This window comes from Dreissena polymorpha, chromosome 15 (assembly GCF_020536995.1).
Source record: "Dreissena polymorpha isolate Duluth1 chromosome 15, UMN_Dpol_1.0, whole genome shotgun sequence".
NCBI lineage: Eukaryota > Metazoa > Mollusca > Bivalvia > Myida > Dreissenidae > Dreissena > Dreissena polymorpha.
In genome coordinates this window covers 40,535,486-40,562,950 of record NC_068369.1, presented here as the reverse complement: position 1 = coordinate 40,562,950, position 27,465 = coordinate 40,535,486, and the positions used below count along the sequence as shown (strand labels likewise).

The window sequence follows — 27,465 nt, the reverse complement described above, 5'->3', positions numbered from 1 at the left end:
TTGAATGAATGTTGTCATTTGAATGCGCAATACAACTGTTACCTATGTTGTAACATACTGTCCCAGCGCGATATCATCGTGGATCTTCCTGGTCCCGTATTTAAACGCCTTCTCCTTTTTATAATCGGTGGAAGAGGTCGGTTTCTATATTGGTCATGTTGTCTATGAAGAATATGTTGAGCCTCTCGTCTCGTTACATCTAGGGATTTCATGGTCACCGTCGGTCTGAGATGGTGTGTACTCGGCATCCTCGCAAGCATTCGAGCGCTTTTAGCCAATAACGAGGGATCACTCTGAGATTGACCTAGAAGACGTGTCGATGCTCCAATACCTTTGTTGTTCACTGTTACTCTGAGTCTGAAATATGCACAAGCATGGCTGTAAATGTTGATCGGTTTAAAATTGATGCTTAAAAATTGGGTGCATTTCATCATGTTAACATCATCATCTCATCAGTTGACATTTAATAATCGCTTCATTTTTTATGTAACAAACCATTTCTAATACTGCATGTCACACTGTAGAATCGTAAACATGTCTTCATAACACGCTCAGTTTAAATGAAATAATTGTACATACCGATTACCAGTTTTCTGGAGTAGTTCCAACTGTCGTTTCGCATTTTCCTGATCTTCTCGTTCTTGTTCTTGCTCTAATTCTTCGTCTTCTGGATAGTCTGGTAAAGGCTCCTCTAACAATCTTTCACATGCTTTTCGAGCTTCTTTTGCAGATAATCCCTTAGGTGTATTAAGGTCCCTTGCCCTTTGTCTTTTCTGAAAGTCATATTTTTGTTTTGTGTTGATGGGTTTTGTTAAATAAAATTTACAAAACAAAAACAGGTGGGTTTTTTTTTTGGGGGGGGGGGGGGCATTCTGGGGTGGGGTGTGGGGGGATGGCTTGGGTAGAGTGCATTGTGGTATGTCAGGTAAGTGTTGTTTTGTCAAAGTATGAATCAAATGTGATCATAAATAAAGAAGTTATGGCAATTTAAGCAAAATTTATTAATTTGACCTTGAAAGTCAAGGTCATTCAATGGTCAAGGTCAAATTCAACTTGTCAGGTACAGTGCCATCATGATAGTAAGACAGTTTTTGAAGTTTGAAAGCAATAGCCTTGATACTTTATTAGTAAAGTGGATCTAAACACAAAATGTAACAAATATTCAAAGTTACTAAGACAAAAAACGGCCATAATTCCATTAAAAGCCAATCAAGTTTTCCAAGTCAGAAAGCAATAGCTATGATACTTTAGGAGTAAAATGGACCAAAACACAAAACTTAACCAAATGTTAAATTATCTAAGTATAAAAGGGGTCACAATTCTGTAAAAATGCTTGATACATTTGTCTGCTCTTGTTTATAGATTGGAATCATGTTGGTTAAGAATTATGCAAAATATGAAAGCAATATGTCGAAGGACATAGGCAATATTTGAGGTGGTACGCAAACTTTAACATAGATTTATCAATAATATGCATATTCTAAGTGAAAAATGGCCATAATTCTTACAAAATGCTTGATACAGTCGTCTGCTCCTGTTTATAGATTGGGGTCATGTTGGTAAAAAAGTATGCAAAATATAAAAGCAATATGCCAAAGCACATAGGAAATATTTGAGGTGGTACGCAAACTTTAGAATTTGCACGCTCACGATCACGCTCCCGCCGTCGCCGGGGTGAGTAGGATAGCTCCACTACATATTTCATATATAATAGTCGAGCTAAAAATCGAAATATCAATGATTTGGACTGAATTAAAGCAATATTCGTGAAATTTTTGAAAATCTTAGCTTACCAATATTAAAAAGAGTCTTGTTAATAATGCATAATTTGGTTTAAATTTATTTAAATACTTATTGACTACAATGTGTACATCATGCACTCTCATTGACTGTATGTATTGTGTATATTAAATAAATCAAACATGTTGATTTCTTAATGTATTTTGTAATATTATATTATTGTATTACTCAAAGTTTTCTACGGTACAGACGCATTTATCTTACAATTCCAATCATCCGTTTTTGGTTTAGTAAAATTAGAATTGAGCTTGCGTGTCAACACTTGCTGCAGAGGGAAGCATTACTATAGTTTGTATTAATTTTTTTTGGCGTTTCCAAACATAGTTTTATTTCAACAGGTAATTACTGAAATAATATTTAATTTACCATTGGAATAGACAGATTGCTTCACATTTTGGAACGATGCTTAAGTTGTATTATGCGTGATTGAATAAAATGTTGTTTTTCGAAAATATGATAATTGTTTTCAGTAACAAATGTCCCCAGTGTTTGGATGAATGTGCTTCGTTTTTAATCATTTATTTGTATTTAAATAATGTCTGCTTTAACCTTTTCCAATAAACATTTAGACAAGAAAATTATAAGTAAGTGATGTACATTTAGGGTTTCAGACACAATCAAGAAACATACTCCTGCAATGTTAAATGAAAACGAATTTAAGTATGTAAAACGTGTGTAATACCAATGGATTTTTCAGTTTTGTAACGGATACGAGGTGTAAGAAGGTTCCCCAGCGGTGCATTATCATTCCAGCAAACTGAATCAGCAGGATCAGTAGGTAGAAAAAGACGAACAGCAACCCAAGTGCATCTACTTCTAAGTTCTTTATTGGCCCACTGCTGCTACTTTCGGTTTCAGATGTCAGCTCATTCTCAATATTGTCTTCAGAAGAACTTGAACTCTTGAATAAAAGTACACGACGATGTGTTAACATATACTTGGATTATACAAATTTATCAAAACTTGAATTCAGGAGGTAATTTCACAAACCATACCAAGCCATTCTAGATACGGTCCTTAAGCTTTCTAATAAATTGATATGCAGTGTACATAAAATGATTATATGTTATGTTAATACTATTGTTTGTTTGATATTACATACTGTAAAGTTGATGTTTATCGGAGTTGGCTTGGTGTACTGGAACATGAAGTTGATTGCGATCCAAAGAAGATTAACAATGGCCATGCCAACGCATATGTTTGTCCTTAGTTCTAATAGCGCCTTCTGGTCGTTCTTCTTCTTTTCAGCCGAAAAGTCTAACGGGTAAAGGTATCTGAAATACAATTAGAATAAATAGAAACAAGTTTGGTTACATTTTACGAAGCACTCTCAATATGACAGAATGTTTTCATTTCATGTAGTTTACAAGTATTAATGTTTGTTGGATCACTAAAATTGTTTATTAATTATATTGCCCGTTTATTTGCTATTAATATAACCGTATATTTTTCAATTTGAATGAAGAAAGCAAACCAACTTAGAAGCTAGCATTCATCGTCCTTCGCGATTACTTTAAATACAACTGGTTATTGTAATTTGAAAATTAAATTTTCTTATCAGTTTCTTAAAGGATTGAACAGATACATGTCAAATTAAATGGGTGAACAATATTTATACTTTTTGATAAACGCGGACTGCGTTCATCGTCTTACGCGATTAGATTAAATAAAACTGGTTATTGAAACTTGAAAATTAAAAAGCTCTCTTATCAGTTTCTTAAATGATTTAAAAGATACCAGTCAAATTAAATGGATGAACAATATTAATACTTTTCGATAAACGCAGTCCAGAAGTTCAATTCTTCCTTCACCATCGGCATCTTTTTACCATGCTGCAGTTCTGGTATTTCGGCCCATTTGGGATTAACCAAGTCATTTCTCTTTGGTTTAACTGAGCCATCCTCTGTTATAATTTCTGGCTCCTGCTTTGATATTGAAACTGACAGTTGTTGCGTCGGCTTTAGAGGATCTTTTAAAATGCCTTTTGTCGGTGATGGATCAGATTCTTCTTGTGCCCGAATGGTGACCTTTTGCAAAGCATTATCGATCTGTTCATTTGTAAGCGGTACATTATTTTTCGCGTCTATCTGTATTTTAATCATTGTTTTCATAGATTCATTCAGATCTTTAAGAAGCGCGACAGTTTCGCTGGTGGACACTGGTTCCTCCTTCTTGGTCTCTGTTATCTTACTTATCAGGTCTTTTAGTTCCTTTGTCGGAAAGGCGGGCATAAATCTCCCAAAAAAGCCTTGTTCTTTTTTCTTTCTCTTTTTTTCTTCAAGTGCTTTCTTTTCAGATTCCATTTCCTCTTTGCTTTTCTTTTTTGGCACCTCTCTGGTTCCCCAAGATACTACATGCAAATTAGCCATTGAATAAAAAATAAGGAGTAAAAACCCGGTTGGAATCAGAATAAAATATAAAGCTCCGTAAATTACATTTGTCCATTCTTTTGGGTGTAGAAGAGCTGCGAAGGAAAACGCAATCACAAGCATGGCAATAAATATCACGCTAGGGTGAAACGGTGATTCTTTTGCTGCGGTCACAATTGTTGCAACAAGAACAATCATCATCACAAAGGCATACAGGCCTGTTAATATTTGGGCAAATTGTATTTGAAGTTTTGGTTTAACGTAGAAGCAGACAACAAAGTAGAATAAAGCGGGTACCATGGCGATAATGTACGATTCTATCAAATTAGTTTTGAAAACTACAAGGTTTGCCCCAGCGATCATCATAAGAACAGTAGCTGGGCCTATGATTGTTGACAACAACAGTGACGCCTGGTAGAAAATGTATAGCATGCTGATGTTTGGGTTTACGAAAACAGTGTTCTGGTAATCGGCCAAGAGGTCTATAATGTTGAATACTGTAGAAGGCATCCATCTTCGGCGCTGATTGAAAAACTCTGCAAAACCCTCTGGAGCGTAAGTGAAGGCGTCTGAGCCAGCTGCATAGTCTACTCTGTATCCTTGTTGCAAGAGAAGTGTACAAAGCCATCGATCTTCACCTTTTTTCGGATAAGGAGAAAAAAATAGGTGTATAAATATATACATATGTTCTTGTATTTGAAATAAAAAAAATAACTAAAAATAACCATAAAAAATTCAATACAGTCATATTTTGCCTCATTTGTTTTATCCATTACTTACCTTGGTCGTACATTAAGTGATTGCTTGCCTCTGTGGGCAAGATCGTGTACTTCTTCATTATGTTGTCGTCCATGAGAGCAGAACCTCTGAACAGCGAGAAACAACCGGGGCTGCACAAAACACATCCTAGAACGTGCTCAGTTGCCTTTTGTAGCCAGTGGGCGATGGCGTATTCAAACTTTTGAAACCACACTACTGGGCCTTAAGAATTATATATAGAAAAATCACAAAATTGTATTATACCTTGTCAACCAATAATTGTCTTGATAAAGACGATTCATGTTCAAAACGGACAAATACCTTATGCTTAATTGTTAAAAGGGTATCGTAATGTAGTGTTTTTTGCTGTCTACATTACATTAAACATACATATGTTACTGGCACATACCTGTTCCTATCGGGTGAATTCGGCCACAAGCAGCACCGACTTTTTCACTCTTCTTCATCCGATCTACCAGAAGTTTCACTGCTCCCGGTGAGAAGTCGACGTCGCCGTCTAAAGCCAACACAAAAGTGTTGCTTGCCTGCAATATTTAATGTGTTATGGGTTAAATGAACATACTCGAATTTAACGCATTACGTATAACGTTCATAACGTAAAATACATGTTAAAACAATGACGATAATACCTTTCTCAGAGTTTGTTCATCAAATGCGTGGAAAATATGGCTTCGCCCATATTGACCGCCATGCACAGTCTCGCCATCTTCCCATCCTAAAAGTTCGTTTATTCGGCCATGTTTTAACGCTTCGGTTACGGTTTCTTGACAATACCGTACTATTCTGTATCCCAGCAAGTAATACATATACATTACCTGCAAATGAATACAACATACAATATATATATGGCGTTTCATCAGCACGAAGCAGTGAAAAGCTCCCTACAGTAATTGTTAAAAGGTAACGGCGAATATAGCAGATGCAACTCATCTCACACGAAGAAAGGTCAATCATCAAAAGCTGTTTTCGACTGTTGTAGATCCAGTTATTGTCAAGAGCTAATGCATTTTAAAAAGGGAAATATTTGTTTAAATGGAAAATATGTCCCACTCTGTTGGAAGACAAGAAAACTCGCTAGCGAAATTATACACGCTACTTTCAATATAATTTTTTATTGATCGTTTGCAGTAAGATGGAAACTTAATTACGTACAAATTTAACCAACATGTGAGTTAAAAAAAATGAAAATACGATGTGTTATGTATTATTTATACAAACGTTTAAGTAATAGGAGGTTATTGTACACATTGTAGTGAACAACTTTATAAGCAACGGACCAGAAACATCGATTAAACATCGTTTGTGTTTCATTGATTTGTAAAAAATTGCATTATAAAGATATTCTAGTTTATCTATTAGTATCATGTATGTATATGTTTAAAAAATGCATTATGAGACCAGAAGCTGTCCATAACAGTGTTTCGCCAGCGACGAATGCATTGCAGTCGAAAGGGTTGAGGAAGAACTTGCGATTGCCTTAGTTGCTCACAGAAATTTTAATATGTAATTTTGAACAAAAGACCAGAACTCCCAAAAAATAAAGCAATCGTAAAACCTTTATACTGTAGCACTCTAAGATAATTAATTTATAAAAGTTACGAATGTCGCACGCATAACATCGGATGAGCTGCGCGCAAAAGCTTTAATATATACATTTTACGAAGGACAAAAATTGCCTGAAAATAGCACAATCATGAAACCGTGCCATTATGCGCTGGAGCTCTTGAATACAATTTTGTACGTAAATTTATTTAAAAATCGAATACAAAATGTGGGATTTGCGTACGGGTTATTTTACCTGTACCTTTAAACCAAGTCAATTAACCGTTATACAACAAAGTCAAACCTTGACAATATGCGCTGTAATGTTTGTTTTTTGAAATGGTAAAATGCTGACAGCAGTTTACCACAAGATTAAACTTTTATTATAAATTGGATAAAAGTGTGGCGATATTATTTTGCCTACAATCAAAATTCGTTTAGTGACATTAATGTAATGCTTTTCGGTAATTTATGTGACATATCAGTTATTTAAAAGCAATACATGACAATTTCAATAAGTGCCATTAATAGTGAAATTATCGATACTTTTAATTGTTTTAGTGTAAAAAGACTTGTTAACGCCATAAAGTCTTACTTGAAAGGAAATTATCAAGTTCAAGTCATTAAAATATAATTAAACGGTAGAAAAAGTATTTAATACAAATGCGTTGGTGTACGGTACATTTTAATTTTTTTTTCACTCGTAATCAAAGAAAATAAATACTATTTTCTCCATCGGCGGCCCCACTTGTGGACATATGAATTTATCGGATAAATCGTGAGTTGAAATTGATTAACCTTGTTTATATTTTCTTTTTTTTATATTTCGAAACGACTTATCTTAAACAACAGCGCTCATTTATACCTGAGACCAACGTTTCTTGTGTCTTATTTTAGTCTTGTCTTTCAGATGTATGAACAAGAAGTTCTCTCCTGGCATCCGGTAAACTATCTGCCCTCCGTACGGTGTTGGTACAATGAACGGCTGCATCAGTTTCATGGATTTGGCATAAACAGAGCTGCAATAAATGAAAACAAGATAAATTAATACTTGAAACATTTGTTTAGCATAACTAGATGTAAAACATATTTAAACGCGTACTTTATAAACAAGTTACAATAGAGTTAGTAATAATTGAATGTGTAAATCAAAATACGACTATATGTGTTTTAACTTTTGTATTGTAGGTGAATATTTGTGTGATAAATTATTGTAATTTATATGTTTTTATGAAGCATTGGTCTTTCGTTTCACAAGTTCTAATGTATTCAGCATTTGAACAAAACAATTGTTCAATAATAAGTATGTTTACTTACCTGACAGACTCGTCTAACACCGAGAGTAATTCTCGTACAAACGAATTCGGTACCAGCTCTTCATCGTCGTCCAAATCCATACAGTCGTCAAAGAAGATATGTGCTGTAAGTATTTAACAATGTTCTATGATACTTTGAAGTAATTATATCTACAAAAGCAGATTGTTCTGTGGCAAAAATGTTAAATTTGGCTTTATTTATGCAAAACAATGAATTCGTACAGTCTCCAAGAGTTGCGTCCGATTATTGATCAAAATATTAGTATATAAGATTAAATATATCTAAATCTACATACCCTCAAACTCATAGAAATCTTTGTCTTCCTTTCCTGTTAATATTTCTGCATTTTTCCGAATGTTCTGATCTCGGTCCATTCTATGCACACAAAAGAAAAGCGCTTAGTATAGACATACAGATCGCCTATTCGCGAATGCGTAAATCTGTCAAGGTAATTGTGTCATTGTGTCTCATCCATAGTTGTCAACTTTGCGCTGAATAAGTCTTAATTGTGCTGAAATTACATTTGAATACCATTATGCTATTGTGCATACTATATATATACCTGAATATTGATTTCATCAGTTGAATCATTTCGACCTTTGTCTCGTGCCACATGGTTGCGCATGCGTAAATCATCGGAATATCACGGAACTTCCGATTTCTGTAACCATCAGCGTATATGTCCGTCTCGTCTTCTTCGCTGTCTTGTTTGCTGTCTTTATCTTCCTCTTCATCCCCTTCGATATTCACTTTAAAATTGTATTCCGACAAGCTGCAATCAAAAACGTTAATTAGGCCTCTCTGACAACATTTATGATTTACTATACCCTATTATATAATTATAATTACCTCTATATATTATACAACTATATATACTTTGCAAGCAATGCTACATAGTCTCCGCAGATACGTTTATCGCCTTAAATAATATCGAGCGAGATGTTTATTAGTGCACGATAAAGCATTTAAATTCTTCTAATCGGTGTTATTGTTGTCTTATCCGATGACATGAACACTGAATCAACAATAAAACGCACATATAAACGCACTATTATTTTTTTGGACCGAAACATAATTTTTGCAATTCTTGAATCCAATGTATATAGGAGTAATTATTTTCCAGACATATTGTCAGGAAATGATTTTAGTATAAGCACCAAATATGTTGTCAGTAAGCCCACATGTATTCACGTAGAACGTAGAAACTCCGTTCATTAATCATATTTACCAGTTGTAATCGAAACAGAATAAATTATTTTATTCTCTTTACATTCAACAAAAGTTTAAGCAGTACCGGGATTATCCTTATAACTGGGTTTGAGTTTGGTATGTGCATTTCCGATAATACGAAACGGATAAAACATTTTCAAGCGTTCCTTTTAAACCCTGTTATTTCTTTGAGACATGGGTCCCTACATATACAGCTTCACTAAAGCAGTTTTTTTTTTTAGTTTTACCATTATTTTATCATCGAAAATGTGTATGTTATGATCAGTATAATACTATTATGGCTATCGTTTTCAACTCAACTGAATTGTTCGCATGTTCTTGAGAAACATTTTTCTATGGTTGAGATAAATATGATCGTATAACTGATATTATGGAAGACATTTAAAGGGAAGTTTTTTAAATTAAATTAACTTTTTTCAAAACATATTTTCCAACGTTTTGTTTTAGTTATGTATACCTAAAAACAACATGTACTTGATTTTTCTGCTACAACAGACAAACGTCTACATACCTGTAGAATTCTTTATCGGGGTCGATTTCCTTCTTGACTCGACGGTTGTGACGGCGGCGGTTCAGGATCAAGTGTTGTTCAAACAAAACGCTGCAGTAAAACGGGTTCATAAACAACCTGAAACGAATTGTGTGAACATACAGTTTTTGAGATAATGTTTAATTATAAAAAAGTCGCATACTAGAGTAACATTTAAGTAAAATATACTTAAATAATAAGATATACGATAAAAGATAAATTAAAATCAATAGTATGTAGCATTCACTGCATAGGCGGATCATGTGCGACGAAATACATAATGCATTTCATAATTATATTTTATGTATGCCTTTGATTTTTGGGAAAGTAACAAAGCTAGTAATTCTACACAAACCTCTCTGTTCTAGCCAGTCTTTCTATGTTTGGAGAGAAAATGTGTCTACACAACCAGTACAACGAGGCTAATGCCATGACTCCGGCTATGTACACGCCCACCCATTCTTTTACCTCATCATGTTGTTCACACTCATTCCGTAGTTCACTGGTGAATGGAATTAAAAGATTAAATGAAGGTCTACAATCCAACGTAGCAATAACCACTGCCACAGGTGTTGAAATGATCAGGGGAAAGCTAAAAGAAAGCTTCTGAATCTTCAATTTACAGGTTGTATACGCTAAGTAGTAACCCACGAAAGTTGTCAGTGTCAATGTAAGAATAGCAGCGTTGTCTTTAAGTGGCATATCTCCAAGTTTTCTTAATGCATCGGCCACTGAAACGTTATCTATTTGATGATCTCCATAGTTCTGAGAATCAGAAAAAGGTTTATACTGTTTGGTAAGCCAGGTCAACAAGCAAGTGATGCCGATTTTCCATAAACTTGTAAAGAAACTTATCACGGGTCTTGATTCTTGTAAGTTGAATTTCAGTTTCAGAAATGTGGTTTTAATAAAGCTGTTATCATTGGTTCGCCCACAAAAACGGTCGTCAGTGAAATTTTCCCACCACGAAAATGACACAAAAATCATGGCGATAATGAAGATCACTATTGTCTGTGCATTGCTGTCAATCGTGCTTTCTTTAACAAAGTTATCAAACAGGATCACAAGTGGAATAAACGCCACTTGCACGATAGCCGCTAAAACGCTTAGAGAAAACAATACTATGCGTCTGAGGCATCCTTTCCTGTTTGATCTGGGTTCTGATGCAGTGACCGGATACAATATGGACGGCAGCACAGCTACTCCATTCAGCAGCCAAATCCCGCGAACGATGTCCATATCCGGTAGGATGATAAACACTAAGGCACAAAGACCAAGTGAATGAATTGTCTCCATCATAATACACTGAAATGAGATTAAGTGTCTCAGAATTAACTATCACATCGGAATATACTTTGGATGACATCGTATAATATCGTTGAGATATTTGTGATAAATATTTTTCACAAGAAAATAAAAAGGATTTATCTACTCAATAAGAATACATTTTACACGCGATTGTATAATACATGTCTATTTTCTTCACAAGAAAACACGCATTTCAAGGGCCTTACAAACAAAATTGCTTGAAATCCAGGAAATGGGAAGGACCCAAACATCCATTTAAATAGGCTGGTCAGGAACGTCAGGCAGTACGGAATCATGATAGCAACCGCAAGGAGTAAGTGCTTTCCAGCCGCAATTATTTTTCGTTCCTGTGAAACAAAGCAAAAATAGCGCTATATATCGTAGTATCTTTTTTTAAATCGCGTTGTAAGTTCTTAGTCCATTTGTGTTCTGGGCTATTTTGATAATGCAAAACCGTTCTCAAGTAGTAAATATGAATGCAACTGTGAAAGATTCCTGCAAATTTGTATTTGATGCGTAACTTATGTCAGCATTGGAACCTCGAGATTATTATGACCCATGACTACATAAAATCAAATCAGTTTTTGTCATAGTAAATACAGCTCATGTATATCTGCACTTACATGATAATGCTGTAATGCAAATATACAAATCGTGTCATCGACACTTACATAATTTAAATGTTTCAACATATTCCTTAATGAAAGCCCTATACCTCTGCTTGCGAGTCCGTGGCGTTGGCAGTTCTGTTGTACTGGTAGGCGACCAGTGTCATCAGACTCAGCTTCTGTGCCACGGCACACCACAGTAGGATCGCGAAAAACAGGATGTAGGCAACTGCTTTGATGACCTGCAAACCGCGATCCTCGTCAACGTCACGTACTTTGCGGTCTCTTGATATGATTTGTGGAAGGTCCCAGAAGCTTACAACATTAACATTTCGTTATTAGCATTGGTCAGGAACAACGAATTATTATAATGAAAAGTAAATTGTTATGTGTGAGCCAGAAAACTATGTTAAAACCCAAGGGTTTTATTTCGGAGTTATAAACATTAAAAATGTAGCATCAAAAGTTATAAATAGTTATCAAAATTGTAATTAAACATATTTACATCTCAACTTATTAGTATATAAAGCGGTTATAACAACGAAGTTTTTCTACAAAAAACGAACAGTGTTTATTATGTACGAGTTGTACAAAAAATAGCGCATAAATTAAGTCATACTGCTGCTTAGGTCCGTCTTCTGGAGGATCGGGCGCAGCAGGCTGTAATATATATGCATTCATTAGTATTATAACAAATTGAAAGAATTGTACAGAATCTAACCAATGCAAAGATGTCAATTGAGTTTAAACATTTTACATGCATTAAAATTACAAGACGTCAATACTCATTCCTTAAATAATTACTGCTTCAGTGCCTGCAGTTCATTTATCATGTTCCTTAAACCAAACAAAATCACTTCATCACTCAGAAATTTGGGGTCGCGCATATACTAAAGTAAGGATGCATTGCCTGGATTGTTTCATTTAGTCAATACTATATAAGAATGACATTGAATCTTGAAGGCAGTTTAAGAGAATTTCTCCAAAACGAGCAAAAGGTCAATAGGGAAAATTTTGCAACAACAAAAAAGCAAACACGATTGTGTTGTTCTAATTATTCATTGCGGAATTTTAAAAAAATGTAAGAGGTATCGCTGACTATTTATCCAAATAGTACTCAGCAACGCATCATAAAAAATTAATCATATCACGTTGTAATAAGCATATCTGTTATTGATTACCCCTGGTGGTGTCGGTGGTCCTCTTCCATGGCTTGATTGTGAATCAGACGTTCTGTTTGAATCAGAAGTAGAACTGCTTACACCTGGCTGCAATGTAAATCATAGTGCCAATGATATTTTTTAATGAAATGCTACAGTTTTACGTTTTGTTCTTATTTTCTTTACAGCGACCTGGCCTTTAAAATATATTTTTAATATGTTATAACATTGTTGTGCATAATCCTCGCATTGCTGTTTATAAGTAGAAAGCGTTTCATCAAAGTTTCATGAGTACTTAACGCGGAATATCTAACACAATTTTGAGGACACACGGACTGACAGACGAACATAGAGACAGACGTTTGAACAAACTGACGAACACACACGACAGGCGGACGTCAAACTCATATTCCTATAATAACATAAAGAGTTACATGCACCCTTTAATAACGGTTTGCATGTTCGGTGTAGGCGAATAAGGAACTGTGAAAACTTCAATAGTGTCAGTTAATGTCCTTAAAACTTAAAATAAGTGATACTTTCAGCTGATGCGTACAAACACTTTAAGTGTTGTAATTATAAGTCTTTATGTCCAACAGTCTATACTGGGGGTGGGGGGTACATATTATTTTTGCCCTGTCTGTTTGTTGGTTTGTTTGTTTGTTTGTTTGCAACAAACTTGAACATTTGCCTTAACTTTTGCAATATTGAAGATAGCAACTTGATATTTGGCATGCATGTGTATCTCATGGAGTTGCACATTTTGAGTGCTGAAAGGTAACGATCAAGGTCATCCTTTAAGGTCAAAGGTCAAATTTATTGGGGTGACATAGTGTTTCACAAACACATCTTGTTGTATGTGCAAATAGCGGAATAAGCATTTCAATGAAATAAGTTGTGAACTTTTAGCTTCATAAGTAGTCAAAATATTACATGCTTTTTTGTCGACCATTTGCTTTTCAAAGTCGAATACACGTTAAGACAAATTTACATAATAATGTTTAACATTTTAGACAAATAGAATATCAGTTTAGAACAACAAAATCAATAAATTAAGGTAAATAACCGTTGATAGTGTATATTTCCATACATGTCATCGCATTGCCTTGTTTTATTTAAAACTGATCAATAAAAGCCGCTAAAATGGTTAATTATATTAAAATATAGCATTTGGTATAGAGTTTCTATACACTTACACGCATGAGCATTTTTGTATCACGTAAACGATCTGGATGAAAGTTCCCGTATCCATCTTCTGGTATGCTTTCTGTCTCCGATTTTGGTTGATCATAACTTTCTTCGCTGTCGCTTTCTAAGTTTATTTCCTCTCGTTTATGTTTGTTCACTTCTTTCCATTTGCGCTCCTCTTCTTGTCTTTTGCGTTCTTCTTCATCCCTCTTACGTTTTTCTTCATTTTTACGTTTTTCTTCAGCTTTGCGTATTTCTTCAGCTATACGCTTTTGTTTAAGTATTTGTACTCCTTTACGCACGCACTTTGCTACCTTCTTTGCCGCATTTCGTTGTCTTATGTTGATAAAGACTTCGAGAAAGTCTTCAACTTCGGATGTCATAAACACCTTGTAACAAAACATCAGTAACATTACGTCAGTTACCATTTAATTTAAATCTGTAACTAATTTTAAGTTAACTTTTTTATTATACTTTATATTTTATATATGATACTATATACTTTATATTATACTAAATGCAATATTTGCGCGTTTGAATGTTGTGTTCCACTTTGCTTACAATATTGAATTTTAAATCATATCATCTGCATGCCCGTAACTCTTATGTTTTTAAACGTGAACTACATACAACATGCAAGTATTGTTCGTTTACTGTATTAATGCCCAACGGAAAGACAAACAATTGAAATACAAAAGACATTGCTCAAAAAAAGGAATATTGTTCACCATTTTTAGAACGTTAAATATTCTTGTTTTAACGGCTCATGCATGTGTAGAGGTTATCAATATTAGAGACAGTATCCCCCCCCCAACAAAAAAGAGAAAATTTGAATGACAAAGAAAGCGTCGTACCTTTGTTTTTCCAAGCCTGTATTTTTTCCGAAACCTCAAAGGCGTCTCTTCTAAAATTGTTTTTGCATAAAACATGGAGTCCTTCGTTAGATTGCGCAAAGGAGCGACAATCCTGTACCTGCAACAGTTCAAGCGGCATATATATTTAATACAGAAAATAGGCATTAAAAATCTGTATCAGACATTGTTTAGTTATCATTGAATAACCGTTATAGCTATAAGCAATCTGTAATAATCAGACTTTCACCTCTAAGTATAACATTGACCAAAAGTTAGTGTATTTTTATCTTTGACTTCAACGATTGACGGTAGCCACATTGCTCTTGTGCGCGACAAACCGACCGATAAAATGGATAATTTGTGACAAGTTTAAAAAAACAACCTCGAATGATTTGTCAATGTTTTGGCCAGACAAGCCGTATTTCAACAATACAAATATTTTCTTCATTGACCTTAACATTTAATCTTGACATTGAAGAAAGCAAAGTCGTTATTGCATGACACACCGTCTAATTTGGTAACTTAGATTTTAAAATCCTTAATATCATGTTGACGTTGCAGCCCAGGCAAGTTTTCTAACGGAAGGACGGACGGACGGACGGACCGAAGGGCATGAAGTCAAATAGACATGTAGACATTGTTACGGAACAGAGCTATTTGAATATATATCCTCAGTAGCCTACTGATAATGTGGTTATCCTGGCACGAAATTTGTTTAAGGATCAGATACCTGCGCACAAAGTCTGTGTACGATATTCGCACTGGGTATCCTTTCTTGCGTATTTTGGCGACCTCGGCCAGGCCATTATATTTGAGCTGCTCGCTTACAACCTGGTCTTCAAACATGTTTGGACGGTGTGCGTTGTTGGCTTTAATACACCTTCAGAAGAAAAAATATATTCCATAAAATATATGCAGAAGATGCAATCGTTTCTTGACCAGTAATGCAAATAATAACTCGATAAATTAGTTAACGGTTTCATATGCCGATGTTTTTTTCAAAATATTTTTGAAAAGTTACTGATAAAGTCACTTCTATATTTTTTTATCGGGGTATAATTAAATATTTTGAAAAGTCTTTGTGCAAGATTTCATGGCGTCGTACCTGACAAAAAATGGATCGCCCGACTGCAGTTTGTCTAACAACTCGAGCAACGATTTCTGAAAATACCAAATGTGTGGACACGTTAAATAGAAATTTGAGCATGCACATATTTATATATTGCATTATTTAGATAAATTTGTTAAGAAATAAACTTATTTTTTTATTTTAAGTAAGGTCTTATGTAGTCCTTCAAATAAAAATTCTGCGATAAGTATCAATTGAATCCATTATAATCCATGTTCAAATGTGGTATGATCGTAACTGATTTGCGCATATCGACATTTACAAAACTGAACAATAATTTCCCAACGAACACATTGCGATATAACCATGGTATAACACAATCAGTTTTACCTTGAAAAACGCCACCAGAGTTTGGTCCGGGGGTGTCGGTGCATGGCGTTTTGCATCCGGTGGTTTTACGGTCCCAAACTTCGTCATGAGGCTTTTACCAATGTCCACAGCCAGCGCCTTACCTTCAGGAGTGCGCTTCAGCTGAACCTAGTCATAGTTATTAGATCATAGTATAAACCCTGAAACTGCAGATTGTATGCAAACCTTAGAGTCCAGTTTCAGTATACACTTTTAAACTGCATGTTGTATGCATACCTAAGAGTCCAGTTTCAGTATACACTCTTAAACTGCAGATTATATTCAAACCTAAGAGTCCAGTTTCAGTTTACTTAATGTTATGAAGTTGTAAGTTAATGATATTATATGCTAAGGAAACATTAAAAGTAGTCACTCAACTATATGATCTGTACATTTGCATCGAGTCTCTCGAAAGAAAGATTAATGCATTGCGACAGAAAACGTTGGATGCATTAATAAATTTTAATAACATTTTCATTTTCAGATATCATGACAACCTGAGTTATTCTCACATCATAATACCAGCAATTAATATCACATGATTAATTACTCGTTTAAATTATGGTACCGTTAAAAGATAGCTATTTATTTCTATTTAATGTTCCTTGTTCTTATGCATTCGTTTTGTGAATATTGCGAACATAAAATGATGACATAAAAATGTATATATTCGCTGAAAGTTTGCAATGGGTCGGTACTATTTATCAAAGTTTAAAAGATGACCACTCTTTCATTTCTTCAACGTTTTATCAAATTTCGCTCTGTTGTGGTAGGAGATTTTTTGTCTTGTTCAACTATCAAATAACTATTTCAGATACTGAATCTTATGCGTACAAAAGGCATGGACCCATTTAAATAAATATTCAAGATGGACACATTAGTATCATAACAAAGTTATTTCTTGTTATACAAAGTGATTTAAGAGAAAGCGTGTAAAATATTCGCTTTCAATAAGTAGTTAAGTTCCAATGTCTTCATTATGAAAAAAATCAGAACGTTTTTGTAATGCACTATACAAGCAACAATCATGATCATTTTAGGAAAATTTGACCAGAGGTTAAGGATAAGATGTTAAAATATTGAAAATCACGACGCACGATGATGACAAAATGCTTATCATAAAAGCTCAACTCGAGGACTCCGTACTTTTGTGAGCAGTTAGCATAATGTTAAAAAAGTATGCCTTAAATTAAAATCGATTAGGATTTATCTATTGCTGAACCTCTAGGTTCTTTAAAGAATAATTTGGTTTCAACAAAAGTGCATTTTTCAGAAGTCCAAAAGAAACTTGACAAAGAGATTTCCTTAGGTAGAATTTCAGGTCCTTTCAAAGACCCACCAATTTCCAATTTAAAAGTTAGTCCATTAGGCATTTTAGAGAAGCCAGACGGGGGTTGGCGGTTAATTACACACCTGTCGTATCCCAATGGGTCAAGTGTCAATGATGGTTTTAGTGTGGAAGACATTTCTGTTAAATACACATCATTTGACAAAGTGGCTGACATGTTAGTTAGTTTAGGTACTTCCACACTGATGGCAAAAGAGATATTAAATCGGCTTTTCGTTTAATGCCTATTTACCAAGGGGACTTTCACTTGATGGGTTTCCATTTCAACAACCAGTATTATGTTGGCAGATGCTTACCAATTTGTTTACCTATTGCTCCGACATTGTTCGAATCATTCTCCACTTTTGTACATTGGCTAGTAAGTTTCAAAACTGGGATTCAAACTTGAGATCATTGTTTGGACGACTTTATCTTTTGAAGTGCAGCTGAGTCAAATAATTGTAACATGCTAGTTTCTACTTTCGAGGAAGTATGTAGCGAAATGGTCGCTACAGTTGCGATGGAAAAGTATGGCGGCCCAACAACAGTACTGACATTTTTAGGCCTGGAATTAGATACTGGGAAAATGACTGTTAGAGTACTTGCTAAAAAAGTGGAAGAACTATTGAAGCTTTTGCACAACTGTCTAGGAAAAAAGAGACTAACGTTAAAAGAATTGCAGTCTTTGACTGGGAAGTTAAGTTTTTGTAGTTAAGCAGTAAGAGCAAGCAGGGCATTCTTGCGCCGATTTTATGATGCTATGTGTGGCTTTAAAAGTCATATCATAAGATAAGGGTTAATGTTCAAATGAGGGAAAACATCCTGATGTGGATTCAATTTATTGAAGCTTTTAATGGCGTTGTACATATTCCAAATAAAGTATGGTTAGATAACCCTGTAATTCATCTTTACACTAATAGTGCAGGTGGTGCTACTCTTGGCTGTGGTTGTTATTTTGGAGGTAATTTGGCCTGTTGCCCATGGCCTGTTCAATGGCAAGGCCAACCTATTTTATCAGATATAACATTTTTAGAGATGGTCCCTGTTTTGTTGGCAATATGGCTCTGGGGGTCTTTTTGCCGGACAGGAAGATTAAGTTTTATATTGATAATTTAGGTTTGGTAGAAATGATAAACAAACAGTCTTCCAAGTCGAAACGTTTGATGTTTCTGTTAAAGAAAATTTGTGCTGTTAGTTATAAAATACTCGGTGGTGTTTAAAGCAGTACATATTTCATCAAAGTCCAATTACATTGCTGATGGAATTTCTCGTAAACAGTTTCACAGGTTACAACAGTTAGCACCAGAAGCACAAGCGAGCCCAGAATCAGTCCCGCCGGAGTTTTTACTGATGATCTGCAACAAGAGGCTAAAAGATTGCTAGACAATTCCCTTTCTGCAAATACAAGACAGGCATACATCATTGGGTTAGAGAGATTCTCTGAGTTTAAAAGGCAATACGGCTTGTCCGATGCCTGGCCGCCTACAGCTAGACAAGTGGTTCATTTGTAGCATGGCTTTACCTACAGAAACTATCCCACAACATAGCAAAACCATACTTAAGCGCTATAGCTTTTCATTGCAAGTTGCTTGATGTTGTTGACCCTACCAAAAAAGTTCATTGTTTTAAAAGGAAGGAATGCAAAAAGATAAGCAAACACACGATAATAGGCTACCGATTACCATCTCATTACTGCAAGGGAAAGTAAGCAAACTTAATATTGTGTGTTCCAGTGTCTACGAAGCAAAACTATGCACTGCAGCTTTTATGCTAGCGTTTTTCGGTTTTCAAAGAGTTGGCGAGATAGCTGATCCTAAAAAAGGTGATAGTATTTTACAGGCAGCGGTGTTAGCCATTTACAATTTGATCATAATGGGGTGTTCATTTTGATCCGGCATTCAAAAACTGATCAGTTAGGCAAAGGGGTAACGCTAAAAATAACTAGGTCAAACTGTGAATTTTGCCCAGTTGAGTGTCTTAACCAGTTCTTCATGTTCGTCTTAAAGGGCCTGGCCCCTTGTTTTTGCACTTTAACAAACAATCAATTACTCGTTACCAATTTTCTGCTATTCTTAAGAAAACGGTTTCTACTTTGGGTCTGAATTATGGGTCTTACAAATCCCACTCCATTAGAATTTTAGAACAGCAACTTAAGCTTCCAAGCTAGGCAATTCAGTTGAGATCATTAAAAAGGCAGGCAGATGGACTTCCAATGCATACCAAACATATGTTCGTCCTGTTCCTGTTGTAATGCCCAGCTTAATAAATAACCCCCATTAAAAAGTTATATATAGTTAGATTAGTGTGACTAACAAAAACCAAGTTGTATTTAGGAAAAACCATCTGGATACTGGGCTCATCAATAATCAAGAAAGCCTTCATAGCAGCAAGATTACGATCAAAAAAAAAGGAGCCAACCTCTGCCTTGAACCCAACATCATCTGGTGGCAAGGGTACATGATGAGTTAACACTCGCAGAATCAAAGAAATTTTTTCTTTCGCTTGCCAATGTGGGTAATACTCCAGACTATATTGTGTTACATTTAGGCGGTAATGATCTTGGTCGTCGGTCACTGGTGGACCTTCGTAAATGGGTTGACGAGCTATTCAAAGCTATACTTTCTCAATTTCCAAGTGTTAAAATTGTATGGTCTGCAGTGCTTCCAATGTCGAATGGAGATATTCTGATAATAAAGTTGCTATGGACAAGGCAAGAAAGCACCTTAATAGTTATGGTTCAATTAGGGCTTTGGTATGTGGAGAGCATTACTTGGCCAACTGTGACTTTGGAAAATTTGATGAACAATTGTTTAAGATGGACGAAGTCCACTTGTCAACTCTGGGTACAGATCTTTTTCTCTCTTTTATGTCTGCAGGGCTTGAAAAACTTATAAAGCATAATAAACTGACCCATTACTGAAGTTCTAGATGCACGAATTTGGGAGTTTCTTACAAATTTAAATCCAAACCATTATGTATGTTGGTTTTGCTATTGAGTCAAAAAATAGTGATTTGCTGTTAGATTGATGCATATTTTTCTAACTAATACGTCTGAAAAAAAGATTGCTGCTAGTTTGTTTGCATATCTTTGCATTGTGTTTACAGTTTACTGCTTCCGACTCCAAGCATGCGTCCATCCGCCCTGCAGCCAAAGTTCTTTGGCAGTGGCCACCAATCATCTCTGGCCCAGCTGGTTTCGAGGTGAGGGCATATATGGGACGCTGGGTCAACGTTGTTGAATGGACGCTTTTTATCTGGCACGTTTATTTGGGAAAATATGATTTTGTTGGGAGTGCTGATGACCGTCGCCCGGAGTAAGCACTCATATACAATTTATTTGTGCAGTTAGTTATTTGCCGTTAGTTTGGGCTTGCCGTGTTCGCAGGTGACCCGTGCTGCTTGGAGTCGAGACATATAATCTCTATAATAAATAGTAAAACTTTAGTTGAGTTTATATGTTATATGTGAAATGGGTTATTCATCGGAGTTTTCATATAGGTTTGCCCATGTAATGCTAGGTGGCAGTTTGGGTTTAGTTCTTAACCTCTACAATAATGCGGGCTGTTTCTAAATAATAGACCTATTTAATGTTGGGACACTGCTGGGCTGGTTTAGTGTTTTGTAACCGTACGTTAAAGTAGCGAATTTTACAAAATATAGATTTCTTTCTCATAGTTATTTACACAAGCAAATGGTTGTAAATTTTCTCTCCTCTCACCCAACCCATGTAGTTTGTTATTTCAAAATATCTGTTCTGTCACACTTTAATGCGTCCGTTATTTAATAAAAAATTTGGTCAGGCTAAGTGTAAATAAAGTAAATATTTTCAATGCAAGCTTTAAGTTTTATTTGCCTGTCCACATTAATTTTACCAACATAAAGGGTACTAGAATTGGCCTTAGTAAATTACATATTCTGCTGGTTTGAGTTGCGTTTTTTTTCAGTTTGCCGTGTAGAAGTACAAGTACCAAACGTCGGATACAGGTCGGTCACGACTCCACTTCCTATCTATGGGGCAGTTTGTAGAGCTCGGGTTGGTCGACAGTCGCTTGAAGTTTACAGGCAATCAGTGCCGGATGGACGCTTTTTATCTGGCACATTTATTTGGGAAAATAAGATTTTTTGGGAGTGCTGATGGCCGTCACCCGGAGTTAGCACTCATATACAATTTATTTGTGCAGTTAGTTATTTGCAGTTAGTTTGGGCTTGCCATGTTCGCAGGTGGTCCGTGCTGCTTGGAGTCGAGACATTATATGCCAGAACCATTAAAAAATAATATTTATAGCATGACTTACGTTTCAGGAGTGAAATAACCTAATGCTCAATTTTGTTTATTACACGGGTGTTATTACACTAGTTATATAACTGTGAAATGACGTCATTTTTGTGACGAAATGACGTCATTATTCGAGCGAATTTCTTCAGTTAAACTATTTTACAATGTGGATTAACGGTGAAAACAGCATAAAATATGAAGAAAAATTGTTGGTCATGTTATAAATAGAATTTTAGATTCGTGGTCATTTTTGTATTGAATTTATTAAACTCGTCATCTAAATAAAGATAAAACTCGGCAAGCCTTGTTTTTATCTTTATTTAGATGACTCGTTTAATAAATTCAATACAAAACGACCACTCATGCAAGATCATATATATATATATATATATATATATATATATATATATATATATATATATATATATATATATATATATATATATATATATATATATATATATATATATATTATATGTGTGTGTGTGTGTGTGTGTGTGTGTTTGTGTGTGAAATGGGTTATTCATCGGAGCTTTCATGTAATGCTAGGTGGCAGTTTGGGTTTAGTTCTTGGCCTCTACAATAAAACAGTATGTGCATACCTTCGAAAGCGCCGTTCTTCCAACCAAATGACCTGCGGGAACACCCATGACTTTTGCTCGAGTCGATTTTCTGATTGTATGGGCATTCCTAGATGAAGATATACATGATTTAAACAGTCGAAAAATACGTGAAACGTGTCAAAAGATAAAACGATCATCGCTTGACATATTTAAAGTGTTGTTTATCCTTTAAATATATATATATATATATATATATATATATATATATATATATATATATATATATGCATATGCATATATATATATATGTATATGAACCTACGCAGAAATCGTCCCCGTTGGTCCTCTCTTCACCGTAAAAAGATCACTAAGAAATGGGTCCTCGCTGAACTGCATGACTTCCATCAACTCGCGATTCAGCCTGTCACGATTCTTTTCAAGAAAGCCAGTTGTGTCGTACGGAACCTGTTAAATGCAACATCACAATAAAATAAACCTTTAATCAATAAATTCACCGTGGATATGTTATCGACTAAATAAAATGTGGTGTTATGTTAGTTTTAAATATACATCGACAATTTCATTTTTTCAAAAACTTTGATTTAAGTCAATTCTTCACTTTTATGTGCCCTTTGAAACTCAGAAATAACGTGTTATTTAGCATCAACGGTTATATAATATTGTTGTAAATTTTTGTTGTTGATGGCTTAAATTATAAGTTCTTACCATGGTTGCAAAGTGTTGTATACTAAACATACGCTCCGCTCCACGACAATCGAAGTATTTGCTGTCTTTGAATTGTTGTTTTACACGGAGGACAAAATCTTGGTCTGAGCCTTGCTTGAAGATGGATACCTCGTCTAAGATATCCAAGAGACCCACTTTCTTCTACAAGTACAGTACATATTGATAAAAATGTTAATGAATACACGATCCCTGTCGTTTCTTATCAAAAGCCGGATGTCAAAATTTACGCGAAAACAAGCAACATGAAAAAATAGTACGACGCAAAGAAAATTAACCAGCGTTTTCCTTTGCAACAAAGAAACAGCCATCGCACCTCTTCAAACAAACGTAGAAGTTGATCATTGTTTTCAAACTTGACATCATCCAATTGAACGCCTTCTGCCGCGTACAGTTCCATCTCCATGGTGAAGATCTGCTTGTTCATAAAGTTCTGCAACTTCTCGTTCACAATGTTGATGCAGAGCTGCTCGAAACTGTTGGTCCTGAGCTTCTCAAACCCAGCGATATCGAGGATACCAATATTTGCTTTTATACCCTGTCTGAAAACAAAACAAATGTATAAGTCAACAGAATTACTAAAGGTTATTATGTTCGGGAAACTACCGGTAATGCAATAAATATTTAAGGGGTGTTGCTGCAGTTTTGATGATTTTTTTCCATCTAATAACTTTTGCTCAAAATTTTTATTCAAGTACTACATACAAATACTAAATGAAAAATGCAATAAAAACATAGGGTCACCGGCTTTGTTTGGATTTGATTCACCATTATATAATATGTACTTTTTCATTAAAACTGAAAAATCTCTAATTGCATAATAATGATTAATTACCTATGAAATTGGAAACATGTAGAGATTATATAAGCTAATATATATCATATACTATTTAAGTAAACCACAAACAACCAAAAAATGGAGAACACAAGTTAACTTTTAAGAAATTTAATTTTTATAATTTTTATGTCACCCAAAAAAACGTCATTTTTTTACTGTTTTTACCACAAAAATGAAATTTAAAAAAGTTCTATCTTATAACTTTTTGCGAAACTTCTCAAATATGTTCATCTATGTATTGTTATCATGAAACAAAAATAAAAAAAGGGGGTCACCGCACTTTTAACAGAGATTTTTTGTTTTAATTATCCCTAGGTCTAGACGTCAAATTTCATTAAAAAACAGCAATAAGACAAAACCCAAGTACCGGTACATAGATTGTCAGAAATATGCATAAACATTAGAAATTGTTTACAATCTTAACTGGGATCACAACAGCTTACCAAAAGAAATTAATAAAAAACAATATTTAATCACAAACATAATACCATACAGTATCAAACTCGGCCTTAATCATTAATAACTTACATGTTCACAGATTTCGGCATGTTTTGAAGTTTGTGTTTAAATGCTTCAAATTGATAAATGTTAACAACAGGACTAAAGAGCTCCAGTATAAAACAAGTATGAAATTAAAGAAAGAAAAAAAGTATAAAAAAAAGTTAACCCCGCCTGGAATCGAACCACTGACAATTGTATTATGAACCAACTCGGTCATTTCTGATGATACTGATAACAAAAATATTGAGTCGTGATAATAGCATCATCGGTGTTGCTATAAATATATCCTCGGTTAAATAAACTGCCGCAACACCCCTTAAATGCATCAATTGTAACTTTGCATAGATGACTTAATACATTTTTGTGGTTTTTTTTTAATTCGGTAGTTATTGTTTTCAAATAAACTGAACTGTCATTTATTGACATTCATGTGAAGATAATATTTCGCTTGAAATACTTTGTTTTTCAGAGGAAACTGTCGATCTTCTTATGGAGACCGCACTTACCCTAATCTATGAGGATGTAGATTTTGGTTGATCATGCGCACCAGCCATCCAAACATGCGTTCATAGAGAATTTTAGCAAGGGCATCTCTCCCGTCTTCAGCTTGTTGAACTGTTTTGTACACGGCCACTGGAGCTTCTGTTATAGTGAAACATAGCGATAACTAGTATGTGGTTAAATATTGATTTGAATTAAATTAGTGCATATACAATATATACGCTCATTTTGAAAAGTTGTCCCCCAAAGTATCAAAGTCTTTCAAAGGCAGAAATGGCTTTTCGCTTAAGCTCATACTATGTTCAAATAGCGCTAATAATTGAATCGTTTTAAAATTATAATATCTTAATTAGCTACACACCGTTTTGGAGCCTCCTCTTTGAGGCAACGAGTGCCTCTCCAAAGGCGATTTCCTCCAGTTGAAGTAAACGTGCAGCTGCAAATATAATCATTTGTTAATTATATATTGGAACAATAAAAACAATCCAGAAATATTAACATCATATCAATGCAATGTTATGTTTTTTATGTCTGAGTCACACATATGAGTATTGTATTCGCTTAGCCCAGACATAAGGGTTATATCTCAAATGTGAACATTTTCTTGAATTATGAAGTAATGGGTCTAATTATCGATTCATTTGTATGCAAACAATATTTTATTTGTTATAAAAAACAAAAGAAATGACATTTTTTTAACAAGGCAAGTAAGTCAAAATGCGTTATCATAAATTATTATATTTGGCCAACCACTAACATATATTGTATTACAGTTTTACCATGCGCGAATGGTGCTGCATCTTTGATCTGTGCAATGCCTTTGTCGTCCTCCTCGAATTCAATCTCACTGATGTTGATGACTGCCGCTAGCATGGTAAGTACAACCTCACTGTCCTTAACAAATAAAACATATATACAAAAAATGCACAATGCTGATAGTATTTGCTAAATAAATGTGTGGAGTCGTTTGCCTAAATAGCGGTTTTGTGCAATGCAGATGGAATGAATAAAACATAATACTAAAGGGATACTCAGATTGCACAGCCACAATAATTTGGTTGTCAATGTCTTAATTATATGAATGCATATCGTCAGTCACATTTAAACAATAGTACTTCGTTTCTGTTTGAAAAATAACGGACTCTTAAAATGGACTGCTGGCGTAAACTTAAACTTACCACGTTGATTTTTTCCAATATTTTCATTGTTTCGGAGAACATCTTTTTGTAACTGTCTGTTCTGTCAACATGGTACGGATCGCTTCGCAGTATCCTGCAAATTTTGTAAAACGCATGGGTTCTTATTTAAGCCATGTTCTCAAATAGCAGTTGCCATTTTTTTTAAAGATAACTAAGGGATTGCTCTGCGCCTCAGTCCCTACTATAATTTCGATAGGTGTCAGCTTATTCGAGTTTATAAAAACAAGATGCATACTGATGAAATGTATTCATGTTATACTTGGCATAATAATTTATTTCAACACAAATATTGTTGTGTACAAATACGTTTATTTCCGAAAAGTAACAAGGAATTGTTTATAAATACAATGATTGTTAGTTGAAAATCCCATTAATTGAGAAAAGATATCAACGGCACTATGCGTTAAGGTTTACGCAAAACAAGTCTACCGAAAATTCCTTTAAACACTTTGTACGCTGTGATGTTTTTTTATGTAATGGTTTACGTGAAATGGTGGTATGGTATGGTATGGTTTTGATATGTTAATTATAATATGTTCATGCGTCAAAAATGTGTTAACGAGAATAATGAATATTCATTTTCTAAAAATATACCATCTGGCTATGAATGACATATAGCATTTTTAGTATATTATCCTCACTAAAATGTGCAGTTAGGCCACCATTTCTTTACCTGTATTGGTCAATATCTGAAGGTAAAAACAGATCCCCCCTTTGCGTTGGGGTACACCCTGCAAACATTGCGTAAAATATGTGGAATATGCCTTCCCCCTCGCTCTGATAAACGATTCTGGACTTCTCAAGCATGTAGTCACGAACAACAGCTGAAATCATAGCAAATATTAAGAAACCTAAATATGCATACTATTTGGCTTTAATATACAGTTGTTTTTTCCAAAAGATTAAATTACATCCGTTTTTAACCAAGTGTTGCTTCACATAGGTTACCTCTCTTTCCTTATTAATCAATTATTAATAAGGAATGATTCTATTACTACCGGTACATCATGAAATGATCAGTGTTAACCATTGAAGCAAGCAAATCAAATTATATGTATTGGTAGGTGTTTCAAACAAACGTTTATACGTTGCAAGAGACTGTTGAATAAAAGAAAAACTACAATTTGAGGAACGTGTTTAAAGCTTTAGAAATGTCAATATTCCATTTTTTGTCACAGATTCACAAACTGAACGTACATTATTAATCAGAATGCGATATATAGCTAATGGCGTAGACTTGTACTGAAGATACTGTTTCGTTCATGAATAATCATAATTTGGAATTGATACGCTTACAAAGCTTAACACACGCAAAACGATTTAATAATTCAGAAATATTCTGTTTTTTTTTCGT

At 34.7% G+C, this 27,465-nt stretch overlaps 1 protein-coding gene across 5 annotated transcripts in view; it reads right to left on the bottom strand.

The window, feature by feature from the left end:
* The window catches only part of LOC127859936 (uncharacterized), a 155,372-nt gene that overhangs the window by 70,416 nt on the left and 57,491 nt on the right, over nucleotides 1-27,465 (bottom strand). Inside the window, exons 6-7 of one of the 5 annotated variants that reach the window (XM_052397568.1) lie at nucleotides 26,785-26,935; nucleotides 26,091-26,184 (exon numbers count right to left, since the gene is read on the bottom strand). The exons of the other annotated variants lie outside the window; for them this stretch is intronic. Of the exons in view, the coding sequence (XP_052253528.1) occupies nucleotides 26,091-26,184; nucleotides 26,785-26,935 (245 nt within the window). The remainder of the gene's footprint in view (nucleotides 1-26,090; nucleotides 26,185-26,784; nucleotides 26,936-27,465) is intronic. 5 annotated transcript variants of the gene reach the window in all.